At 38.8% G+C, this 24,126-nt stretch overlaps 1 protein-coding gene and 1 non-coding gene across 2 annotated transcripts; one reads left to right on the top strand and one right to left on the bottom strand.

The window, feature by feature from the left end:
* The first annotated feature begins 597 nt into the window (after nt 1-597).
* LOC141601947 (uncharacterized) lies at nt 598-5,436 on the top strand. The gene is made up of 4 exons (XM_074422254.1): nt 598-807; nt 1,348-1,592; nt 1,728-2,094; nt 4,777-5,436. The coding sequence occupies exons 1-4, from the start codon at nt 598-600 to the stop codon at nt 5,434-5,436; spliced, it is 1,482 nt and encodes a 493-aa protein (XP_074278355.1).
* A 6,643-nt stretch (nt 5,437-12,079) lies between these two features.
* On the bottom strand, nt 12,080-12,186 carry LOC141602992 (small nucleolar RNA R71). The gene has a single exon (XR_012524893.1). It is a non-coding gene; the product is annotated as a small nucleolar RNA R71 (small nucleolar RNA).
* Nucleotides 12,187-24,126: the final 11,940 nt, after the last annotated feature.

Genomic DNA, 24,126 nt, shown 5'->3' with positions numbered 1-24,126 from the left:
TAGGGTTGAGTCTAAAGAATCGAGTGTTGGAAACACCTCTTCCCCAGTCTTTCCTTTTGATGTACCTCCCCCTAGCTCTGGTATTCCGGGGCCTGTCCTAAATGCCGCCCCCATTCCGCCACTAACCTCTGATCAGTTGGCCCAAATGTAAGCGCATTTCGCATAGTTTTAAATTAATAACAAGTTGAACCAGTTTGCTTACGACTCGTATCCTTTACATTGCAATCCCATTTCTGAAAATGTTGGTTTTAATAATGACTTTGAGAATGAGGCCGGGAAGGGACTGGTTGAATAAGAGGAAGAGGAAATAGTACCGCCTCCGCAATTGGTTAAGGGGTTGGAGGAATACAACTAAAGAAACTCTGTTATCGAAGATACGGAAACCATCAAGAAGGAAGCACCTTAGAACCCAGAGAACTCAAAATAGGTCCCACTCTAGATCCAACAGAAAAACAAGGGTTCATAGATTTGCTGAATGAGTTCAATGATGTCTTTCCATGGTCTTACAGAGACATGCCAGGAATCGATAGGGAAATTACATAACACAAAATCCCAATTAAGTCAGGGTTCAAACCAATCAAACAAAAATTACGTAGAATGCGTACTGAGTGGTCTTTGATAGTCAAAGAAGAAATCGATAAACAACTCAAGGTCGGGTTTATTAAAGTATCCGAGTATTCAGATTGGGTAGCCAACGTAGTACCAGTACCTAAGAAGGATGGGAAAGTCCGTGTGTGTGTGGACTTCTGGGATTTGAACAAAGCCAGTCTGAAAGATGACTTTCCATTACCTCACACCGATATCTTGGTTGACAATACTGCGAATCATGCCCTACTATCTTTCATGGACGGGTATGCCGGATACAATCAGATAAAGATGGCCGAGGAAGATATGCACAAAACCGCGTTTATCACGCAATGGGGAACCTATTGTTACACGGTAATGCCGTTTGGGTTGATAAATGTCGGGGCAACGTACCAAAGAACTGCGACAACGTTATTGCACGATATGATGCATAAGGACGTCGAAGTGTATGTCGATGACATGATTGTGAAATAAAAGGAACGTGACGGTCATCCGAAGGCCTTACGAAAATTCCTTGAAAGATTAAGGAAATATAACATGAGGTTGAACCCTCAAAAATGCGCCTTCGGGGTTACTTCCGGGAAGCTCCTGGGTCACATCGTCAGCCACCGTGGTATTGAGATTGATCCTTTGAAAATCAAGGCCATTATGGAAATGCCTCATCCCAAAACTGAGAAAGAAATTCGAGGTTTCCTGGGTTGAATCCAATATATAAGCCGCTTTATCTCGAAGTTGACAATGATATGTGAACCGATCTTTAAGAAATTGAAAGTCGGAGAGCACGAGATGTGGGATGACGAATGTCAAGCCGCATTCGACATGATCAAAGAAGTTCTGTCTCCTCCACCCGTGCTTAGTCCACCCATTGCCGGATTCCCACTATCCTTGTATCTAACAGTAACAGATACCGCGATGGGAGCTATGTTGGCCCAAACTGTGGAAAGAGAAGAAAGGGCAATTTACTACATCAGTAAGAAGTTCTTAGAATATGAAGCTAAGTACACCACGTTAGAAAAAACATGCCTAGCCCTAGTCTGGGCAACAAAGAAGCTGAGACACTATATGATGTGTTATAGTGTTAGTATATACTCCAGAATGGATCCAATCAAATAATTGTTTGAAAAACCAGTATTAAATGGCAGAATGTCGAGATGGACTCTCATGTTAGCTGAATTCCATCTTAAGTACGTACCCTTGAAAGCAGTGAAAGGAAGGGCTGCCACCGACTTCCTCGCGGACAATCCAATAGAGGAAGACAGTGTTACGGGCATGTGGTCTTTCCCAGATGAAAACGTGGTTCATGTCGAAGACGAAGTGTGGGATCTTTATTTCGATGGAGCATCGAGTAGCATAGGATATGGGGTCGGAATCCTCCTCATTTCACCAAAGGGAGAACATGTACCTGTATCCATCAAGTTAGATCTCCTCGCCACTAACAATGCTGCTGAGTATGAAGCATGCCTACTGGGTTTGCGCAGTGCTATCAGTCTAAATATAAAGAAGTTACTGGTATATGAAGAAATAGCATGCGTGAATGAATAAACTAAGATGATGGCTTAATAAACATGTGACATCTGTATGTCTATGAAAACTAACATACAACCTATATGTGTCAATTTTCATGCATTTTAGTAGGTGGTTTGGTTTTAGGCGGAATATGATGCATAAACTATCATGTGAATGAAAAGCAATAGGAATGAAAAAACATAAAAGCAATAATAAAGTCCTAGTGTGGCCTATCCTATCAAAATGAACATTAAATACAAGTTTGGAATCCATCCTTGGACCCGAGAAGCTTGTCTCGATGTTCCATCTTGATCCATGTAGCGGGAGTGAGCTCCAATCTCCATCTTTAGTCTTCTTCGAAAATTACAATAAATAAATTTACATAATAAACCTATTTATTACATTCTAATTTCAAAACCCAAAACTAAAGGAAAAATAGAGGAGATTCGAGATCTCATAATTACATAAAAAATCATGTTTCCTTCATTACGAAAACATAATTTGACTAAGGTCACACTAAGTATTACAAATTACAACCGATTGCAAAAAAAAAAACGTAAATAAATTCATTCAACGATTCATTCAACAAAAATAAAATGCATCAACTAAAAATAAATTAAACATACATGACACAATTCGTTAATTATGTTGATTAATTTATCCAAACCACCTATTTAAATTAACAAATTAAGTGATAATTCCTCAATTAATCACATTAATTTTAATCTTAATTCATATTAAACTTGTAATATGAATTTTATCCATCAATATTTTAAACTGCTTTAAAATAATTAGGTGTCTTTTAATTATGAACCGCTTCACAATAATTAATTAGCCAAAACAAAAAAAACTTTAACAATCATCTCGGTAAAAACCGAAACAACCCATAAAAAAAACTTTTCTCTCGGTTTTTCAGCAAAAACGAGAGGAAAAATACAAAAAAAAAATAATTTTATTTCTGCCCAACGTGAACAGTAACAGTAACAGGAAATTTTTTTTTTTTTCTCGGCAAAACAGCAAAGCAAAAAAAAAACAGCCCATTACTTTCTTTTAAACTCGGTTTTTACCTTTAAAAACCGAAACACATCAAATTTTTTTTTTATGAACTGCTCACAGTGAACAGTAACGAACAGAAAAAAAATTCAACAGCAAAAAATTAAAACAGCCGTCCCAATATTTTTAAAATCGGCATTATGCCCTAAATGCAAAAACATTAAGATGAACAAAAATCGTTAATAGATGCTATTATAACGCGATTAGCATATCAATTAATGAAACATGATTAATGTATATGCCAAAACTATATAACAAAAACAATTTTTTATATCATCATCATGACGATTCCATTTACAATTTAATTTAATCCGAATTAAATCAAAACATCTACAAATTCATTTTATTATCATCTTAACTGATTAAAATAATAATATGTATGAATCAAATGGAAATCACAACAACAAAAACAAAAAAAGAAAAACAAAAAAAAATAAACGGCAAAAAAAATTTTTCACTCGGCAATTTTTTTTTTTCAGCAGCACCTTTTTTTTCTTATTTTCGAAACCCTAATGTTATTAACATCCAATTTTATGAAAAACATCAAAATTAAAATTTGTGGCCTTGGCTCTGATACCACTTGTGGGATTTATCTTTATGCATCCCTTTAATTGTAAGGACTATAACGAATAATAACATGATGAATTACTAGTCATAAAATAAAATGCATAAACAAGATCGTAAAGGATTAAGAAATAACCTTAGGTCCTAGCAAATACGGCCTAAGAACAATATCAAAGTAGATATTCGCCTATCAGTTGCACCTAAGACGATATGAGATATGCCCTTTGATTTTGCTAGAATCGATCCAAAAATCACTGATTAATTTTTAGGTTTTGTGTTTTGTTAAGATGAGAGGGAAGAATGGGAAAAGAATTAGGTTAAAGAAAAATTCCTAACTCTCCTTATAACCGAGTATATGGAGAAATAGGGTTGATTTTCTTTTTCCAAAAATCGGCCCATATGAACCGAAATAATAAGGATTAAAATCCTTATTTTCGGTTATTTCAAAAATGTATAAATGTGTTAAATATAAATTTGTCATTTAGTGAGGATCGAACCCATGACCTCTTGGTTTGAGTACCCTCACTATTACCACTATGACACATTCATCTTGTTGATATTAAATATAACCGATTACATTTAATTACGAATAAACATATTAATTCGTCCAAGCTAACATTACATACATTTAATTAAATATAACTTATTATATTCAATTTACGAATTGAAAGTTAATTCGTCTCAACTAATATTATTTAATCTTCATTAAGTAATTGTCTCATCAACACACTGACTAACTGTTTAGTCATATAAGGCATCAATGTAATTATATTTCTATAACCACATCTCTCAAACACATCCTATAGGTGTGACCTTTAGGGACCAGTTGATTACCGCCATCTGTATGATAATAACGTCAAACTTTCTAGCAAGCCAACCGTTATTAGGTAATCGTTAATCAACTGATTAAAATACGAAGTATACCCTTGTGAACCTGTAAGAGATTTACAAATGTTATCACACTAATTGTGGAGGACACAAGCTCCAACACATGGTGACTCATCTTTGGTCATTAACCAAGTAACAGGGTCGTGGAAAATCAAAAGTAATAGTCTGGCACCTTACCAGGCTAAGATAGAGGAATTGGAAAAGTATTTCGAAGAAATACACTATATCCATTTACCCGGAGAAGAGATTCAATTCGCCGGCGCTCTATCTAAGTTGGCAGTCTTGGTTAACATCCCAGATCATATAGACAGCATGACACTATGTGTCGAACGAAGGTCGGCACCATCATACATAAATGAGATTAATGGCACTGAGGAAGATGAGATCGAACCTTGGTACACATCAATCTTGAAATTCAAAGACATAGGAGAATACCCTGACAACCTCGATGCTCGGGTAAAGCGAGCATTACGGATGCTCTCGACCCAGTTCGTCGAGGGTAATGGAGGGCAACTATACAAAAAGATCGCGCAAGGTGTCTTATTGCGATGTATTGATCAAAAGACAGCCGACAAAGTCATGGAGGAGGTTCATGACGGGGAATGTGTATCCCACATGAATGCTCACATGTTGACTGGTAAGATCATGAGACTTGGTAATTACTGGACCACAATGGGAGCAGATTGTCGGCATTATGTTCGACATTGCCACAATTGCCAGATATTTGCAAATGGACAGCATGTACCACCCTCTATGTTAGGGGTGTCTAAGGCCACGGGCAATCACAGGCTTGGGAACCGGGCCTCCGCTTTTGGTCACCGTATTATAAGCTTTCATTAATGAAATTTAATACAAATCTCGAAGTATAATATACTTGTGCATTCATTTTGGGGCCTCATTTTTCCGTGTCGCACAGGGCCTCCATTTGTTTTAAGACGGCCCTACTCTATGTTATATGACATGACATCACCTTGGCCTTTTTCAACCTGGGGGATCGACATTATCGGAAAGGTCAACCCTTCTGGGTCAGGAGGACATTGTTTCATTTTGGTCGCAATCGACTACTTCACGAAGTGGGTAGAAGCCAAGTCTTATAAAGTGCTAAAAGCAAAGCAAGTAGCACAATTCATTCAAAATGAGATCATTGGTCGATATGGGACACCCCACGAACTCATCAATGATAACGAGACCTATTTCCAAGCTAAAACGGAGGTTATACTCGAAAAGTATAAAATCAAGCACCATAAGTCATCACCATACAGGCCACATACAAATGGGGTTGTAGAAGCTGCCAATATAACACTTACAACCATTTTGAGGAAAATGTCTGATAACGATAAAGATTGGCCATTGAAGATATCCTTTGCCTTGTGGGGATATAGAACTTCAATCAGAACAGCCACGGAGGCAACCCCGTACTACTTGGTTTATGGGATGGAGGCAGTTCAGCCCATAGAACTAGAGGTACCATCCCTAAGGATATTACTTGAGAGCCAAGTTCCAGAAGCAGATTAGGTCCAAGCTAGATATGACTCTTTGGTTTTACTAGATGAACGACGCTTGAACGCGTTGTATCAGGTTCAACTCTATCAGAAAAGGATAGAAAGGGCTTTTAATAAGATGGTGAAACCTAGAAAAATGAAAGAAGGAGATTTGGTGTGGAAATCGGTTCGTGCACTACTGCCAGTCGACCCGAGGGGTAAATTTAAACCAAATTGGGCAGGCCTGTATTTGGTGAAAAGATTTCTGACAGGAGGAGCGGTTCGGTTGACTGATCTAGATGGAAACGACTTTTCGAATCCTACAAATCTGGACCAGTTGAAAAAATACTATCCCTAAAGACCTCATTCTCAAATGTTATGAAATAAAATTCGGATTGCATTTGTATTTGAGTCTAGTTTCAAAATCTGACATTCGTTGTCTCCGTATTATGAATTATGAACTACGAACCCCGTTTGATTCTGTTGAAAAGCAGATACGTAGGCAACTCTTTAAAAGAGTACAACCAAAACAATGTAATTCTAAATGCAAAACTGGGGATTTCTAATAAATAATATTTCCTTTATTTCAATAATTCAGGGCGAAGCCCATAGTGTCTAGACCATCTAATAATAATAAAACATAATATAATAGCTACATATCCTTCATATAGCCGAGTCATGTAAACCATCACGAGACTAAGTCTCACCCATCATCACTCTAGCCCGTTTCTTCGGAGGAACTGCAGTATTTTCACGCGAGCCCAGTCTGTCTTTTGCACTTGGTCAGGGACCCAACCTCTTAGCCAATGTCGGCCCATCATCAGCCTTTACCCCCAATCTTTTCCAAACACTCGAGACCTTAGGATCATCTTCAGGGTTTTTGTCTGTCTTAGGTTCAGACTCGGTCGCAGTTAAATTCATTTCAAAGAATGCTCGATTTTTTAAGCTTTCCTCATGGTACTTCCAGTCTACAACATCATCCTTCTGGAGTTTTCTTCTCATTTTGGGGGAATTTTATTTGACCCATCTTAAATATGAAGGAGACACCCATGTAGAGGGAATTAGCTTGGGCACGCGCCATAAGGTCCTGCGGTTCCAGGCATAGATCCACGCCTGGCAATGATAGTGAGTGAGTTTGAAGGGCAGACCTGGGGCAGTTTCCATCAAGTGAATCATTTGTGGCCGGCCAAATTGTCGAAGAACAGGGTCCGGATAAATATAGATAGGGTGATCAAAACCCAATAAAGGAATATGTCTTGTCTTGTCAGCATCAGAAAGGCATGTGAAAGAGTCTATAGCCAGCCCGGGTAAGACCCACCGAACATGGGACCCTACACCAGTAGTCAGCACTTCAGGCCAATAAGAAGACGACCTATTCAATTTACACCTCAGAGGCCGGCTAATACAACGCCTCACATGATACTTCTCGGGGAGGGCAGAACAATCAAATAATCTAAGGTGATCGAAGAGCCATACCTAGAACAAGGAAACCTGAAAGAATAAGGAAACCTGGAGAATAAGGAAGCCTGAAGAAATATGGAAACTGAGGGAATTCAGGAAACCTAAGGGAAATAGGAAAACCTGCCTAAACTAGGATTGACCACCATGCTTTCGTTCAAGGGGGAGGCCGCGGCACCCTTCAGCCGGATTTTTATCCTTCTGCATCCCTTGCGCGGATTTTTTGTTGTCACATTTCTAAAGTCGGAACGGCTAATTTACATTTCTACCCTTATCAAGTCAAAATGTTTGAGTTAAAACCCGTACACACTTACGGCTTTTTATTTTTATTTTTGTTCGAAGGTAGCGGGCTACGCCCACGTCAGTCACGAGTCTCACCCTTTTGTCGCATTTCAAAATGCAAATCGAGTCTACCCTATCCTTTCCCTTTTGAAAATCGGGATTTCAAAAAACTTTTTTCAAAGATCGATGATCATGTCCATTTTCAAAATGTTTATCCGGGTTGATGACCCATTTTCATTTCCATTTTCAAAATTTCCATTTCCATTTCTATTTTCAAATGTTTATCCGGGTCGGAGACCCATTTTCAAATCCAATTTCAAAATGCTTATCCGGGTCGATGGCCCAATTTCAAATCCTTTTTCAAGGATCGATGATCCAAATAGCAATACATCCCTAGCATGAAAATATTTTTCAAAATCCAGGCCTAAGGCCTATTTCAACAATGGTTGTTTCAAATCCGAGCTTCGGGTCGATGACTTAGTTTATCAAAAGGTTTCAACTTTCAAAGATCGATGATCTAACTGTGTGCTTATACGATAATATGATTATCGTTGTATTTGTTTTCCATGTTTCAAATGTAACAGGAAATACTTCAACTGGGGGATCTAAAGGCTTCGCCTTTAGACCCATTGAAACTGGGGGCTCTGAAGCCATTGGCTTCAAAGACCATTATCAAAATCAACGGATGACATCCACAATCTGGTCGGACTCACGATGGAGGTTTATTTTTCGGTACTTGTCGTTAGGAGCACCTAGACCAAAACACAATTTATAACTTCACAAACAACTCTACAATTAGTAAAGAGGCAAGTAAAGGTCGGATCCCAAGGGACGCGAATTGAGATGAGATTTTCAATTGCAACTAGCGGTGTCTAAGGGTGTCATAATTTGGGGTTTGCAGTAGAAGATCACTAAACTAAATAGCAATAAAAGTAAACAAGCAAGATGATTAAAAAGGGATGTAAACAATTGATAAAAGGCACTGGGGATTCATGGGAATTGATCATACAAACATATTCTCAAAATATAAGCAAGCAATTATTGTTGTGATGGATCGAGTTGGTTTATATCTTACAATCCTAGGAAAGTTTGGGTCCCGGAGCCGAATCGATTAGATTGTACAACACCTATAAGTCGACTTAATCTTCCCTACTCAACTATATGCATGGTCTAATGAGACTCGAGTTGGTTTATGTCTTACAAGTCACATTGAAAAGATAGGTGATGGGTAAAAAATGCAATGATTCATAGGCTCGCATTTCATCAAACATAACATGTGCATAAGTTGAGATCACAACAAGCAAGCAAATAAACTATGAAAACATAATAATTTAAGCATGAATCATCCCCCATGTTGGTTTCCCCTAGTTACCCATTAACCCTAGCTAAGGAAACTACTCACTCATTATCATGTTGAACATGCTAGAAAGGTTGTCAATCATACCAACAAAGCGAAACATGATGAATAAATGAAGATAATTAACAATAATTAAGAAGGGATTAAGAGAATTATACCTACTAATGATTTCAATAATAAAGCAAAGAATAATAGAAGTACTTGATGATAGATTAGAAGGTTGTCAATCTCCCAATAATAATCCAAATAATCTTCAATTACCCAAAACAAAGGATGAACAAGAGAGAGATTAAGAAAATGAAACTTGTATTAAAACTTGATTAAATGTTGATTACAAGATTAAAGAGAGATTTGATTGATATTAACTACACTAAAGATTGCTAAGAAGAACATGCTAATCTAATTAGACTAATGGGGTATTTATAGTGGGGATTAGTGATGCGACCATAATTGGCGCATATTTAGCCCCCGAATTACCATTGTTTCTATGCTTTTTAGCGCCTATTTGGGTCATTTCTTATCTTTAGTTCTTTGTTTTGCATATTCTTTGAGATTTTGATCCCTTGGTAGGAAAGGAGTAAGAATCTTGCATTTTCATAGCAAAACAAGGCTAAATTGATCATATTCAATGACCAAGCATCAAGGAGAGACAAGACTAGAAGGCCTTTGTACATAGCATAGTAGAAGAGCATTGTTGAGAAAAGGATCCTTGAGTCCCCAAGGAAATCCCCAAGGAATTCATGAAGAAAAGGGAAGAAAAAGAAGAAGGAAAGCTGCTGAACTACAATCCGAACGGATTGTAGAGAATCCGTCCGTCCTCGCCAATCCGAGCGTCCTCACCGGGGAATCCGCTCGGATTCCCCATGCCCAGTCCGAGCGTCTTGTTCCTTGATCCGCTCGGATCGTCCATCAGAGATCCGGCCGTCCCGACTCCCGGCCCGCACGGATCACAAAGACAAAGACAGATTTCGTTCTTCAAGCTACGAAATGGAGAAGCCCTTCTCTCGGATAATCCCGGAGGCTCCTTGCTCAACTTAAAAAGTGTAATTACTAGTTTAGCCCTTAGTTAACCCTAATGCATCCTCCCTAATTTTCACTATAAATACCCCATTAGTCTAATTAGAGGAGCATGTTCTTCTTATCAATAATTAGTATAGTTAATATCAATCAAATCTCTCTTCAATATTGTAATCAAATATTAATCAAGTTTTAATCCAAGTTTTAGTTCTTTAATCTCTCTCTAGTTCTTACTTTATTTTGGGTAATTGAAGATTATTTGGGTTATTATTGGGAGATTGACAACCTCTCAATCTAGGATTCAAGTACTTCTATTATTCTTGCTTTATTATTGGAATCATTAGTAGGTATAATCTCTTAATCCCTTTTTAATTATTGCTAATTACTTTCATTTATTCATCATGTTTCATTATGTTAGTATGATTGACAACCTTTCTAGCATGATCAATATGATAATGAGTGAGTAGTCTCTTAGCTAGGGTTTAATGGGTGATTAGGGGAAACCAACATGGGGAATGATTCATGCTTAAATTAATATGCTTTCATATCTTATTTGCTTGCTTGTTTTGATCTTAATATATGCACATGTTATATTTGATGAAATGCTAAGCCTATGAATCCTTGCATTTACTATCATCTTCTATCCTTTCAACTTGACTTGTAAGACATAACCCAACTCGAGTCTTGTTAGACCATGCATGTGTTAAGTAGGGAAGATTAAGTCGACTTGTAGGTGTTGTACAATCCAAGAGATTCGGCTCCGGGACCCAAACTTTCCTAGGATTGTAAGATATAACCCAACTCAATCCATCACAACAATAATTGCTTGCTTATAATTTGAGAACATGTTTGTATGATCATATCCCATGATTCCCCTATGAACCCATGACACCCTAGTGCTTTTAATCAATTGTTTACACCCTTATTTTATTTATCTTGTTAGTTTATTTTCATTGCTATTTTAGTTTAGTAACCTTCTACATCAACCCAATTTGTGACACCCCTAGACACCACTAGTTACAATAGAATCTTCATTTCAATACCCGTCCCTTGGGATCCGACCTTTACTTGCCTCTTTACTAATTGTAGAGTTGTTTGTGAAGTATAAATTGTGTTTTGTATCGACCATTGACCAACGACCACATATGCTTAATTTCGAACACCAAATGGCTTCGATCAAAAATGGCGCCGTTGCCGGGGACGGTGTTTAATTGATTTAGGATTTCTTTTATTGTTTTTAGTTGTGTCTTTTTCACCTTGGGGATTTAAAACTCCTCAAGGTTTGTTCTAATTGTTTTCGAGTTGTTTGATATTTTGCATGTCTAGAAGGTTACAAAGAGATTTGTTACCTTTTGACCGTGAAATCGAAAGAACCTTGACGAATAATAGGAGACTTGTTAGGAGGAATTTGGGAGGTGTTGGTAAAGTTGTTCAACCCACTAGTGAGTTTGTCAATCCTTTCGCAATAGAAGGAGAAGAGAACCCATTAAACAATACCACACAAAATCCACCTACAATGCCTAAATTCTCGTCACACTCTATACCCACCGAGGAGGATTTACCAAATGGTACTCCTACCCCACAACATCTTACCGGAAACTTTATTGCCAAGTCCGCCTTCATCCAACTAGTTGAGAGGAGCCAATTCGGGGGAATGCCTAGTGAGGACCCTCATTCTCATATGGAAACATTTTGTGATTATTGTGAAGCTATCTCTCAAACGGGCGTGACTCAAGACCAAATAAGATGGGTCTTATTTCCTTTTTCGTTAATCGGCACCGCAAAGCAATGGTTGAAGGGCCTTGATAAGGCCACCCTTGGAATAGATTCTTGGAAGAAGCTAGCTCTAGCTTTCTACAAAAAATTCTACCCACCGGAGAAGACCAATATGCTAAGAGCTCAAATTACGGGTTTTAAGCAAAGGGATGAAGAGTCTTTGTATGAAGCTTGGGAGCGGTTCAAAGGTATTTGTCGCTCATGTCCTCACCATGGACTTAGCGAATGGTTTTTGGTGCAACAATTTTGGAATGTTTTATATGAAGATTCAAGGAACATTCTCAATATGGGATCAAATGGAATGTTCACCGAAGTTGATGACAATCAAACATGGAACAAGATTGAGGAAATGGCGGTCCATAATTCACAATATAGTAGGCCTCGCAAGGCTACCAGAGGAGGAAAGTATGAAGTAGACACCGTTACTCAATTGGGTGCTCAACTTAGTGCTCACATTGACACAATCAACTTGAAGTTTGAACAAGCTATGGCTAGACTTGAGGAAAGCTCAAAATCATCAAAGCATCATGTCAATGCCATGACGGCATCCTCATCAATCCCAAGCGGGATATGTGAGAATTGTGGAACCTTGGGTCATGACTCAAGTGAATGTAGGGAACAACCGAGCAAGTCAATGCTTTCCAAGCTTACAAAAGTGGTACCCCTTATTCAAATTTTTACAATGAAAACACCAAGTTCCATCCAAATCTCTCATACAAAAGCCAAAATGTTCAAAACCCTCAAACAACATACACTCCACCACCCATGAGAAATCAAAATCAAAGACCCTTTTTCAATCAAAACCAAGGCTACCAAAATCAAAATCCATACAATCACCACAATGACCAAAGTTTTGATGTCCAAAAAGCGGTCCTTCAAATGCAAAAAAATCAACAAGAATTTTTCACCCAAATGCAAAAAGATAGCCAAGCAAAGGATACCACCATCAACAACATTCTAGCTCACACCAAGATGTTGGAAACACAATTGACCCAACTAGCATCTTCAAGCTCACCAAGACAAAAGGGGCAATTACCACCACAAAGTAACCCCCCTAGGCATGAAACGGTTAGTGCCATTCACTTGAGAAGTGGTACAAGATATAAAGCACCGAAGAAGCAAGTTGAGGATGAAGTTGTGAGAGCTAGTGAGAATGAAGTTGTGGTGCAAGAAGGGGAATCATCAAAAGAAGAAAGCTCAAAGAAAAATGAAGACAAAGCCAAAGAAAAGGAGCCCATTGTGATTAGACTTCCTTTTCCAAGTCGTCAAGCCAAGCCTAAATTTGATGATCAACTTGGAAAGTTCATGGAAATTGTGAAGAACTTAGAAGTCTCAGTTCCTTTCACGGAATTAATCAATCACGTCCCGGCCTATGCAAAGTACATGAAAGATATCCTCACAAAGAAGAAGTCAATCCGGAAACTTGAGACTATCGCCTTCACTAAGGTGAGTAGTGCAATTCTTCAAGGGAGTTCACCTCCAAAATTAAAGGATCCGGGAAGCTTCTCAATACCGTGTACCATTGGCGACACAACGATCAACAAAGCCTTATGTGATCTAGGGGCTAGTGTGAGTGTCATGCCATACTCGGTAAGTAAAAGGTTGGGAATGGGAGAGCTTAAATGTACCAATATCACTCTTCAAATGGCCGATAGATCGACGAAGACACCATTAGGGATATGGGAAGATGTCCCCGTGCGAATTGGGAAGTTTTTCATCCCGGTGGACTTTGTCATAGTTGATATGGAGGAAGATTCCAACATTCCAATCATCTTAGGAAGACCTTTCCTACACACCGCGGGTGCGGTGATTGATGTGAAACATGGAGAGCTCACTCTAGAAGTGGGAGATGAAAGCATAACTTTTAATCTTGACAAAACCATGAGAGCTCCTCGTTTGCATGAGCCATATTTCATGATTGATCATTATAGCCGAAAAGATGAAAAGAAGAAATCGGAACTCCAATGGAGGAAGAAAGTTGAAGATGCTCCATTCAAAGAGCAAGTGAATTGTGAAAAGGAGAGCTTGCAAAGCTCATCAAAATCAACCAAGGAAGAAGAAGATGGCCTCATTGGCCAAGAGAAGAAATTGGGAGAGTTGTCTCCATCCAAGCAAGAGATTTTCAATGATCAACTCAATGAAGTTTGTGGTCTTTGGGACGACGAATTTGAAGGGATCTTTAATCCCTACATTGGGCATGCCATCGATCATGATCAACAACAAGGGCCACGGTCTATTGAGGACCTCTACCACAACAATGAACAAGCTTTTAATTACTTCTTCGAGGTGTTGAGCAACATCAACAACACCTTGAACATGCCCCCTTGACATCTCATCAAAAATGAGAGTTTGGTGGAGTCCTCCCTAAACCACCACTTGTAAATATTTCTAACTCCCTAACTTACATTTAATTTTTGTATTGCATTTTTGTCATTTTTGGATTTATTTACTTTGATCAAAATAATTGTCATGAAAAGAGAGAAGTGAGGGAGGGACTAATGATTTTAATTGATGTGTAGTGCTTTAACTTAGTGTGGGGATGGCAATTGCCTAGGCTATTCATGCCTTAGTAGTGCCCCCGCAATGAAGAACACAAGATTTGAAAGAAAGAAAGAAAGAATGATAAGGGAATGCGTTGGTGCACGGATGGAACTGAATCCGTGTACACAAGGACCAATCCGAGCGGATTACTAAGAATCCGCCCGTCTGCAGAGGATCCGAGCGTCCTGATGAGAAGACGCCCGTCTTGGGCTGAGCTGAAAACTGCAAATTCTTGACTGTTGAAGAATCCGAGCGGATTTCTGGAAAGACGCCCGTCTCACAGAATCCGTCCGTCTTGTGGACAATCCGCCCGTCTTGCAGCTGAAGAAAAACAAAGAAAAATCTCTGGACAAGAATCCGTCCGTCCTGCACGAAATCCGCCCGTCTCATCTCAGAAGAATCCGAGCGGATTCCCCAGAATCCGCCCGTCTTTAGGCGGGATTTTTGAAAATTTGAAGCTGAAGAATCCGAGCGGATTGCGCCTAATCCGCACGGATTGCCCCTGCGTCCTAAAATTGTCGAGTTCTTTAAATACCCACCCCACCTTCATTCATTCATTCATTCACTCATAAACACTACCCATAACATCAAAACCCTCATCCTCTCCATCTCAAAAACAAAAACCCTCAACAAAACTCACCAAAATCAAATCAAACCATCTTTCAAATAACAAATCAATCACTCCATCTTCATTAACAATCAAAACCAAGAACAAAATCTTCACCTTTGAATTGATTTTTGTTCTCATAAAGGCAAAGCCTTTCACCTTCAAAATCGATTTGGGCATTCTACAAATTGAAGATTTTTGATCTTTTTCTTGGTTAGCTCATCAAATGGCAAGAACAAAGGGAGCAACAAAAGCAAAAGCAAAGGCACCAAAGACTACAACTCTCTCTCAAAGGCAAAAAGCTCTACAAATGAAGAAGGCTTTGGCAATGGTGGTATCAACACCAAGCTTGGAAGTGCAACCACCTCAACAAATTTCTATGGAAGCATCACCCTCTACTCCGGTAATTAATCAACTCTTGCATTACCCGGAGGTAACATTCATTTCCGATTCCCATAGAAATACATTTGTCAAGTTTGCTATGAAACAAATTCAATCCACCAAATTCATATGCCAAGATGCTTTAGAGAAGTTGGGTGTTCTTGAACAAACAAGAGTCTTTTTCAATGCCATGGGTTTAAAGAAATTGTTTGAAATGAAGGAAGTAACATACCCCTCCCTTGTCTTGGAATTCTTAAGTTCTTTAAAAGTGACAAAAGTTGAGAATAGGGAAAATATTGAGTTTCGTCTAGCTAACACTAGTAGACGCATTACCTTTCCGGAATTGGGTGAAATTTTGGGTCTTAGCGATGAACATAAATTTTATAAGCAATATGGGAAGTATGATCCCGAGCCTCTTTGGGAGGCAATCGCCGGGAAGAAATTTGAAGATTTTAAAGCTTGTCGTGCTCTTTTGGTCCATCATCCGGGCATAAGAATATGGCACAAAGTTGTGGGAAATACCATAATTGTTAGGAAAGACACCAATCATTTCACGGGACTCGATTTTATTCTCCTTGAATCAACTTTGAATATTGGAAGAATTCACACCAAGCCTTACAATTCTTTGAGGCTATTGGTTGATAGATGGCTCCATGTAGATAGTGGGAAGAAGGGTCAAACCGTAATTGTTAATGGCGGCCTTGTCACGGTCCTAGCCAAGCACTTTGATCCTAATTTCAATAAGGATAGCAAGTACAAGGCTAAGGATGGTGGCCATCTTATTGATATGTCCACCTTGATTAACAAGTTTAAGTGGGTTGCTCACAATCCCCTTGATACCAAGTATGGGTGGCTTACAAGTGAGGCTCGATCATTCACTTTACCCGCAAAGATTTGCCGTCTTAGTGTCCACCGGACCAACTATTTACTTCCCCTATCCAAGGAAGCCGAGTACATCATTCAACAACAAAAGGGTGATCATGAAACTCCCTCCTCTTCCATTGTTATACCACCTTACCCCTATGTTTATGAAGAGTTCAAACCGCAAGGAGTTGAAATTGGGAAAGACTATGTAACTCTTCTTATGCAAGCCATGCACAAGCAAGCTTATGAAGATCGGAAGAATGCATACTTGGCTCAATATCCTCCCCTCCTACATCTAGCTAGGAAAGGACTCCTTGATCCATCTTGTCCTTTGCCTAGTTGGGCGGATAGAGAAGCCTTATTTCCGGGTGCATCAAGGGACGTGGTGGAAGGCAATGAGGTTGTTGGAAATGATGAGGAATTTGATGATAACATTGAGGAAGAAGCAAGTGGAGATGAAGAAAGAGATGGTGAAGATAATGATGAGGAAGATAGTGATGAGGAAAGCAAAGAAGAAAGTGCCAAGGAAAGTGGCAATTTGACCACTTCTCATGAGGGAAGTGATGGTGATAGTAGCATGATGGAAGACTAGCCTTGGAGATTCCTACTCTCCCACGGTTTGTCTATATCTCTTTGTATTTTATTTCATTTTGATCATTGTTGGTTTAGTCCTAGCAACATCAAAGGACTCACACCTCGGTTCCTTTGAGGTGTTCTTTATTGTTCCCATTTTTGAAAATCCAAAATGACAATCTAGTTTCATGCATAGCATAGCATGTGCATGAACTCCCCCATGCTTTGACATTAGCAATAGTGTCTTACTTGGTTTGGGGAAGTTAATGCATACGCAACGGGAGGTAATTTAAATTATCCTCTCCGTCATAACAAAAACCATGCATCATGTAGTATAGCTTAGTGTAGAATTGCATTTAGTATAGAAATCATGCATCATCTTTGCTTAATTTCCATCATTTTGGCCATTGAGGACAATGCCCATATTAGTGTGGGGATGGGAATTCTAACACTTAACTTTTATTCAAAAACCATAAAAATTGAAAAAATTTCAAAAATCATAAAAATTTAAAAATTGAAAAAACCAAAAACAAGTTCATTTCCTTTGTATGTATTGTCTTGTATATATTGTGTTTGTTTTATCCTTGTTCACTTTGATTGACTACGCCACATCCGAGACATGAGGATATTGAAGACCGCATGGTATGATCTTTCCAATCTCCTTTTTCCTCTTTATGTTAATGACTATGTGGCTTTATTTTGATTGATGCGGTAAAACAATGTGAACTTAGGATTGCATCTAGTTTATTTGGGATATTAGTTGGTAGAATCATTTGCATTAGGATGTATAAATGCTAGTTGCATCATGGCATGTAGTTGCATGTTAGAAAAAATTTGCGAAACCGTCTACTTGGGAAGCTTGACAAGTGTATATAGGCCCTAGTAGATGCTTTTTATTCTTAAGACTTTGCTTGTTAGAATACTTGTAAAACACCCTAGGATGTGTCATGCTAGTATCCTTTGACCCATGGTTTAAGGCCTAGTCAAGAGTACCTTGTGGTGTGATAACTCCTTGGCTACCGTTTATTCCAAGGTGACCCTTGAAACCATGCATACTTCTATCATTCATCCATGTTCTACCATATTTTTGTCATCAAAGGGAATGGGCACAAAAAGAAATCAATTTGAGTTCAATGAAATGAAAAGTGAAAGAAAGTTTGCAAAATGCATCAAATGAAAAGAGGAGCAAAAATAGAACTCCTAAAGCTTCAAATACAAGGCACCCTCGTTACTAATTGGGGTGACTTTGAAAATGTTCAAAAAGAAAGAAATGCAAAAAAATTGTCAAGTATTGAAAAGCCAAAAATCAAAAAGAATGGCTAAGAAAGTGTTCTCAAAAAGTTATATGCCACAAGAAATTGGGGGGAAAAACAACAAACAAAAGCAAACTCCCAAATGAAACTCAAATTCTATCGATCCCTTTATCCATCGTATCCATTTTTGTGCATGGTAGAGAGGGGACGACCCTTCTTCTTGTCTAGGCAAGAGGGGGAATTCCGCGATCCTCCAGTGTTTCTAACACCATAGGGAGTCTACTCTTGACAAAAGCATTTAACGATTGAGGGCAAAGGTACTCTAGCTTGACACCTTTTGGAGGTGATTTATTGGTATCCTTCTAGGCTTAGTAGTTTGAACAAATTGCATCTATGAAGGATTGTGTACCCTTGAATTGCTTCCCTTGTAGATAATTTCCGCCACTTAGATGAGGAAAGTGGCTATTCTTTTTGTAGATGCATCCATTATGTGTTTTTGTGTGCTTAATGTTTGGATGTGTCGCCATTTTGGCAAGCCCCACCTTGCCTTGCAAGAAGGCATCCTACCTCATGGTTGTCTTGTTGTGAGTTGAAGGGGCGGAGTGAGACCCGCTAATTGTCTCATATCGGCTATTATTATTAGGTTAGGTTAGTATTGGTCCTAGTCTTTGTCACCTCTTTACTCGGGACGAGCAAAGGTTCGGTTTGGGGATATTTGATGCGACCATAATTGGCGCATATTTAGCCCCTGAATTACCATTGTTTCTATGCTTTTTAGCGCCTATTTGGGTCATTTCTTATCTTTAGTTCTTTGTTTTGCATATTCTTTGAGATTTTGATCCCTTGGTAGGAAAGGAGTAAGAATCTTGCATTTTCATGGCAAAACAAGGCTAAATTGATCATATTCAATGACCAAGCATCAAGGAGAGACAAGACTAGAAGGCCTTTGTACATAGCATAGTAGAAGAGCATTGTTGAGAAAAGGATCCTTGAGTCCCCAAGGAAATCCCCAAGGAATTCATGAAGAAAAGGGAAGAAAAAGAAGAAGGAAAGTCTTGAACTACAATCCGAACGGATTGTAGAGAATCCGTCCGTCCTCGCCGATCGAGCGTCCTCACCAGGAATCCGCTCGGATTCCCCATGCCCAGTCCGAGCGTCTTGTTCCTTGATCCGCTCGGATCGTCCATCCCAGATCCGGCCGTCCCGACTCCCAGCCGCACGGATCACAGCACAGCACAGTTTCGTTCTTCAAGCTACGAAATGGAGAAGCCCTTCTCTCGGATAATCCCGGAGGCTCCTTGCTCAACTTAAAAAGTGTAATTACTAGTTTAGCCCTTAGTTAACCCTAATGCATCCTCCCTAATTTTCACTATAAATACCCCATTAGTCTAATTAGAGGAGCATGTTCTTCTTATCAATAATTAGTATAGTTAATATCAATCAAATCTCTCTTCAATATTGTAATCAAATATTAATCAAGTTTTAATCCAAGTTTTAGTTCTTTAATCTCTCTCTAGTTCTTACTTTATTTTGGGTAATTGAAGATTATTTGGGTTATTATTGGGAGATTGACAACCTCTCAATCTAGGATTCAAGTACTTCTATTATTCTTGCTTTATTATTGGAATCATTAGTAGGTATAATCTCTTAATCCCTTTTTAATTATTGCTAATTACTTTCATTTATTCATCATGTTTCATTATGTTAGTATGATTGACAACCTTTCTAGCATGATCAATATGATAATGAGTGAGTAGTCTCTTAGCTAGGGTTTAATGGGTGATTAGGGGAAACCAACATGGGGAATGATTCATGCTTAAATTAATATGCTTTCATATCTTATTTGCTTGCTTGTTTTGATCTTAATACATGCACATGTTATATTTGATGAAATGCTAAGCCTATGAATCCTTGCATTTACTATCATCTTCTATCCTTTCAACTTGACTTGTAAGACATAACCCAACTCGAGTCTTGTTAGACCATGCATGTGTTAAGTAGGGAAGATTAAGTCGACTTGTAGGTGTTGTACAATCCAAGAGATTCGGCTCCGGGACCCAAACTTTCCTAGGATTGTAAGATATAACCCAACTCAATCCATCACAACAATAATTGCTTGCTTATAATTTGAGAACATGTTTGTATGATCATATCCCATGATTCCCCTATGAACCCATGACACCCTAGTGCTTTTAATCAATTGTTTACACCCTTATTTTATTTATCTTGTTAGTTTATTTTCATTGCTATTTTAGTTTAGTAACCATCTACATCAACCCAATTTGTGACACCCCTAGACACCACTAGTTACAATAGAATCTTCATTTCAATACCCGTCCCTTGGGATCCGACCTTTACTTGCCTCTTTACTAATTGTAGAGTTGTTTGTGAAGTATAAATTGTGTTTTGTATCGACCATTGACCAACGACCACATATGCTTAATTGTGAACACCAAATGGCTTCGATCAATTAGTTACATAGATTAGGGTTTACTAAGGGCTTAAATGACGATTAAGTCCTTGAGGAATCGCCGGTCTCTAGGGAGACTCCGATCTCCTTTTCGCCGGTCTTAGAAAAATATGCGCATCCTTCCTTGAAACTTGTAGAAGACGAAATGGCTGACAGGCAATCCGAGCGTCCAGGGCACGGGACGGGCGGATTCTGGGTGTTTTGGCCGAGCGGATTGTGGTGGTGGACGGGCGGATTGGAGTGATTCTGGACGGGCGTCCAGCTGGGGAAGACGCTCGGATTGTACCTCTTGGACGGGCGGCTTGTGGACAATCCGCTCGGATTGTCTTACAGCTACTTTCTTTCTTCTTTTCTTCCTTTTTCTTCATAAAATCCTTGAGGATTTCCTCGGGGATGCAAGGATCTTTTCTCATCATTGTCCATCTACTATTGTATGTACAAAGGCCTTCTAATCTTGTCTTCTGTTTGATGCTTGGGCATTGAACTCAATCACTTTAGCTCTATTTTGCCATAAAAATGCAAGGTTTGCACTCCTTTCCTACCAAGGAAATAAAATCTCAAAGAATATGCAAAACAAAGGACTAAAGACAATAAATGACCCAAATATGCACTAAAAAGCATGGGAACAAGGCTAATTCGGGGACTAAATATGCTCTAATTATGGTCACATCAAATATCCCCAAACCGAACCTTTGCTCGTCTCGAGTAAAGAGGTGACAAAGACTAGGACCATTATTTAAACTAACCTAATAGCATAGCCGATATAAGATAATTAGCGGGTCTCACTCCGCCCCTTCAACTCACAACAAGACAACCATGAGGTAGGATGCCTTCTTGCAAGGCAAGGTGGATCTTGCCAAAATGGCGACACATCCAAACATTAAGCACACAAAATCAAGTAATGGATGCATCTACAAAAGAATAGCCACTTTTCTCATCTAAGTGGTGGAAATTATCTACAAGGGAAGCAATTCAAGGGTACACACTCTTTCATAGATGCAATTTCTTCAAACTACTAAGCCTAGAAGGATACCATTAAATCACCTCCAAATTGTGTCAAGCTAGGGTACCTTTGTCCTCAATCGTTAAATGCTTTTGTCAAGAGCAGACTCCCTATGGTGTTAGAAACACTGGAGGATCACGGAATTCCCCCTCTTGCCTAGACAAGAAGAAGGGTCGTCCCCTCTCTACCATGCACAAAAATGGATATGATGGATAAAGGGATCAATAGATATTTGAGTTTCATTTTGGGAGTTTGCTTTGTTGTTATTTTTTCCCCCAATTTCTTGTGGCATTTGACATTTGAGAACACTTTCTTGCCATTTCTTTTGATTTTTGGCATTTCAACACTTGACAACTTTTCAAGTTTTTGCATTTCTTTTTGAACATTTTAAAAGTCACCCCATATGTAGTGAGGGTGCCTTATATTTGAAGCATTAGGAGTCTATTTTTGCTACTCTTTTCATTTGATGCATTTTGCAAACTTTCTTTCACTTTTCATTTCATTGAACTCAAATCAGTTTCTTTTTGTGCCCATTCCCTTTGATGACAAAAATGTGGTAGAACATGGATGATGGATGCATGCATGGTTTCAAGGGTCACCTTGGATAAACGGTAGCCAAGGAGTTATCACACCACAAGGTACTCTTGACTAGGCCTTAATCCATGGGTCAAAGGATACAAAGCTAGCATGACATATCCTAGGGTATTTTACAAGTATTCTAACAAGCAAAGTCTTAAGAAGAAAAAGCATCTACTAGGGCTTATGTACACTTGTCAAGCTTCCCAAGTAGACGGTTTCGCAAAATTTTCTAACATGCAAACTACATGCCATGATAAAACTAACATATAAACATCCTAATGCAAATGATTCTACCAACTAATATGCCATATATTCTAATTGCAAGTCCTACATTCACATTGTTATACTGCATCAATCAAAATAAAGCCACGTAGTCATTAACATAAAGAGGTAAAAGGAGATTGGAAAGATCATACCATGCGGTCTTCAATATCCTCATGTCTCAGATGTGGCATAGTCGATCAATGTGAACAAGGATAGAACAAACACAATATATACAACAATATATACAAGTCTATACTACAAAGGAAATGAACTTGTTTTTGGATTTTCAAATTTTTCAATTTTTTTTTTTAATTTTTCGAAATTTTTTGATTTTTTTGGATTTTTGAATAAAAGTTAAGGTAGAATTTCCCATCCCCACACTAATATGGGCATTGTCCTCAATGGCCAAAATGATAGGAAATTATGCAAGTATGATGCATGAATTCTATACTAAATGCAAGCTATACTAATCTACACTACATGATGCATGGGTTTTGTTTATGATGGAGAGCGTAATTTAGATTACCTCCCGTTGCGTATGCATGTACTTCCCCAAACCGAGATAGACATTATTTCTAATGTCCTAAAGTTGGGGTAGTTCATGCACACAAGATGCAATGCATGAAACTAAATTGTCATTTTGGATTTTTCAAATGGGAACAATAAAATAAGAACACCTCAATGGGGCCGAGGTGTTAGTCCTCATGTTGCTAGGACTCTCCAACCAAAGACAAAGTCAAATATTGTACAAGTTAACAAGACATTAAATTCTTTCATTAAAATTGAAAATAAAGAGAAAAGATGAGGAAACTTCACTTAAGCTTGAGATGGGTGCCTCACGCCCGCTCCATCTAGCTATGAAGAGATCCTCTAGAGATCGTCGTCATCTCCCTCTAGATCACTATCCCATATTTCCTTGGATGCATCACTTGTATTAGGGTCCATGAACTCGTCCTCTTCGCTACCAAGGTCCACCGTGTCCCCACCGCAAGATTTGTCGCTCCCTTCCTCTTGTCGCCCGTTTGCCCCTTCATTTGCCCTCTCCGAATTGGGGAAGAGTATATCCATTTGTGCCAAAGAGGGAAATGCTCCTTCCTCACAAATCTTTCCCCTTTGAATCATATCGTGGTATTGAGGATAAAGTGCATAATAGTTTTCCACGGTAGCTTCATATTGTCGGAAGTGCAAATCTTGTAGAATTCCCGTTACAAAGTCATCACGGGGAAGGATAAAGGGGTTGGGGTGGTTGTACGGTTGATATGGGAAAGGGTAGGGAGGCAGTTTGATTTTCTCATCTTGTGGTTGTTGCTTTTGTTGTTGTTGTTGTTGGGGATTTGGAGGTGGTGGTGCTTGCCTTGCTTGGGTTGCGTTTGGAGGGATGAGGTAGGATGGGATTGGTGATAAAGGTCCCCTTCTTGGTGAGATTCTTGGTAGTCTGGTCATTGGTAGGTAGATTGGATCACTTCATTTTGTTATCCACTTGACCCTTTTATCAACCCCCTCAAGGGTTATCCAATGATGATGCACAAGAAGAAGGTCTTCATTTATCCTTGTATTTCCGGAAAGAGGAGCATACTCATTATTCTCATTGAATTTTGGATTGAAATGCTTTGCAATAATTGTA

The sequence above is a fragment of the Silene latifolia genome, chromosome 9, assembly GCF_048544455.1.
Source record: "Silene latifolia isolate original U9 population chromosome 9, ASM4854445v1, whole genome shotgun sequence".
Lineage (NCBI taxonomy): Eukaryota > Viridiplantae > Streptophyta > Magnoliopsida > Caryophyllales > Caryophyllaceae > Silene > Silene latifolia.
This window is presented reverse-complemented; position numbering and strand designations above follow the sequence as displayed.

Bases quoted from the DNA above. Each gene is read 5' to 3' on its own strand.
- LOC141601947 (XM_074422254.1), top strand. From the start codon at position 598: ATGCGTACTGAGTGGTCTTTGATAGTCAAAGAAGAAATCGATAAACAA. The intron at 808-1,347 runs GTTGACAATACT...CCGATCTTTAAG, and splicing joins TACCTCACACCGATATCTTG to AAATTGAAAGTCGGAGAGCA. The intron at 2,095-4,776 runs GTATATGAAGAA...GCACCTTACCAG, and splicing joins TAAATATAAAGAAGTTACTG to GCTAAGATAGAGGAATTGGA.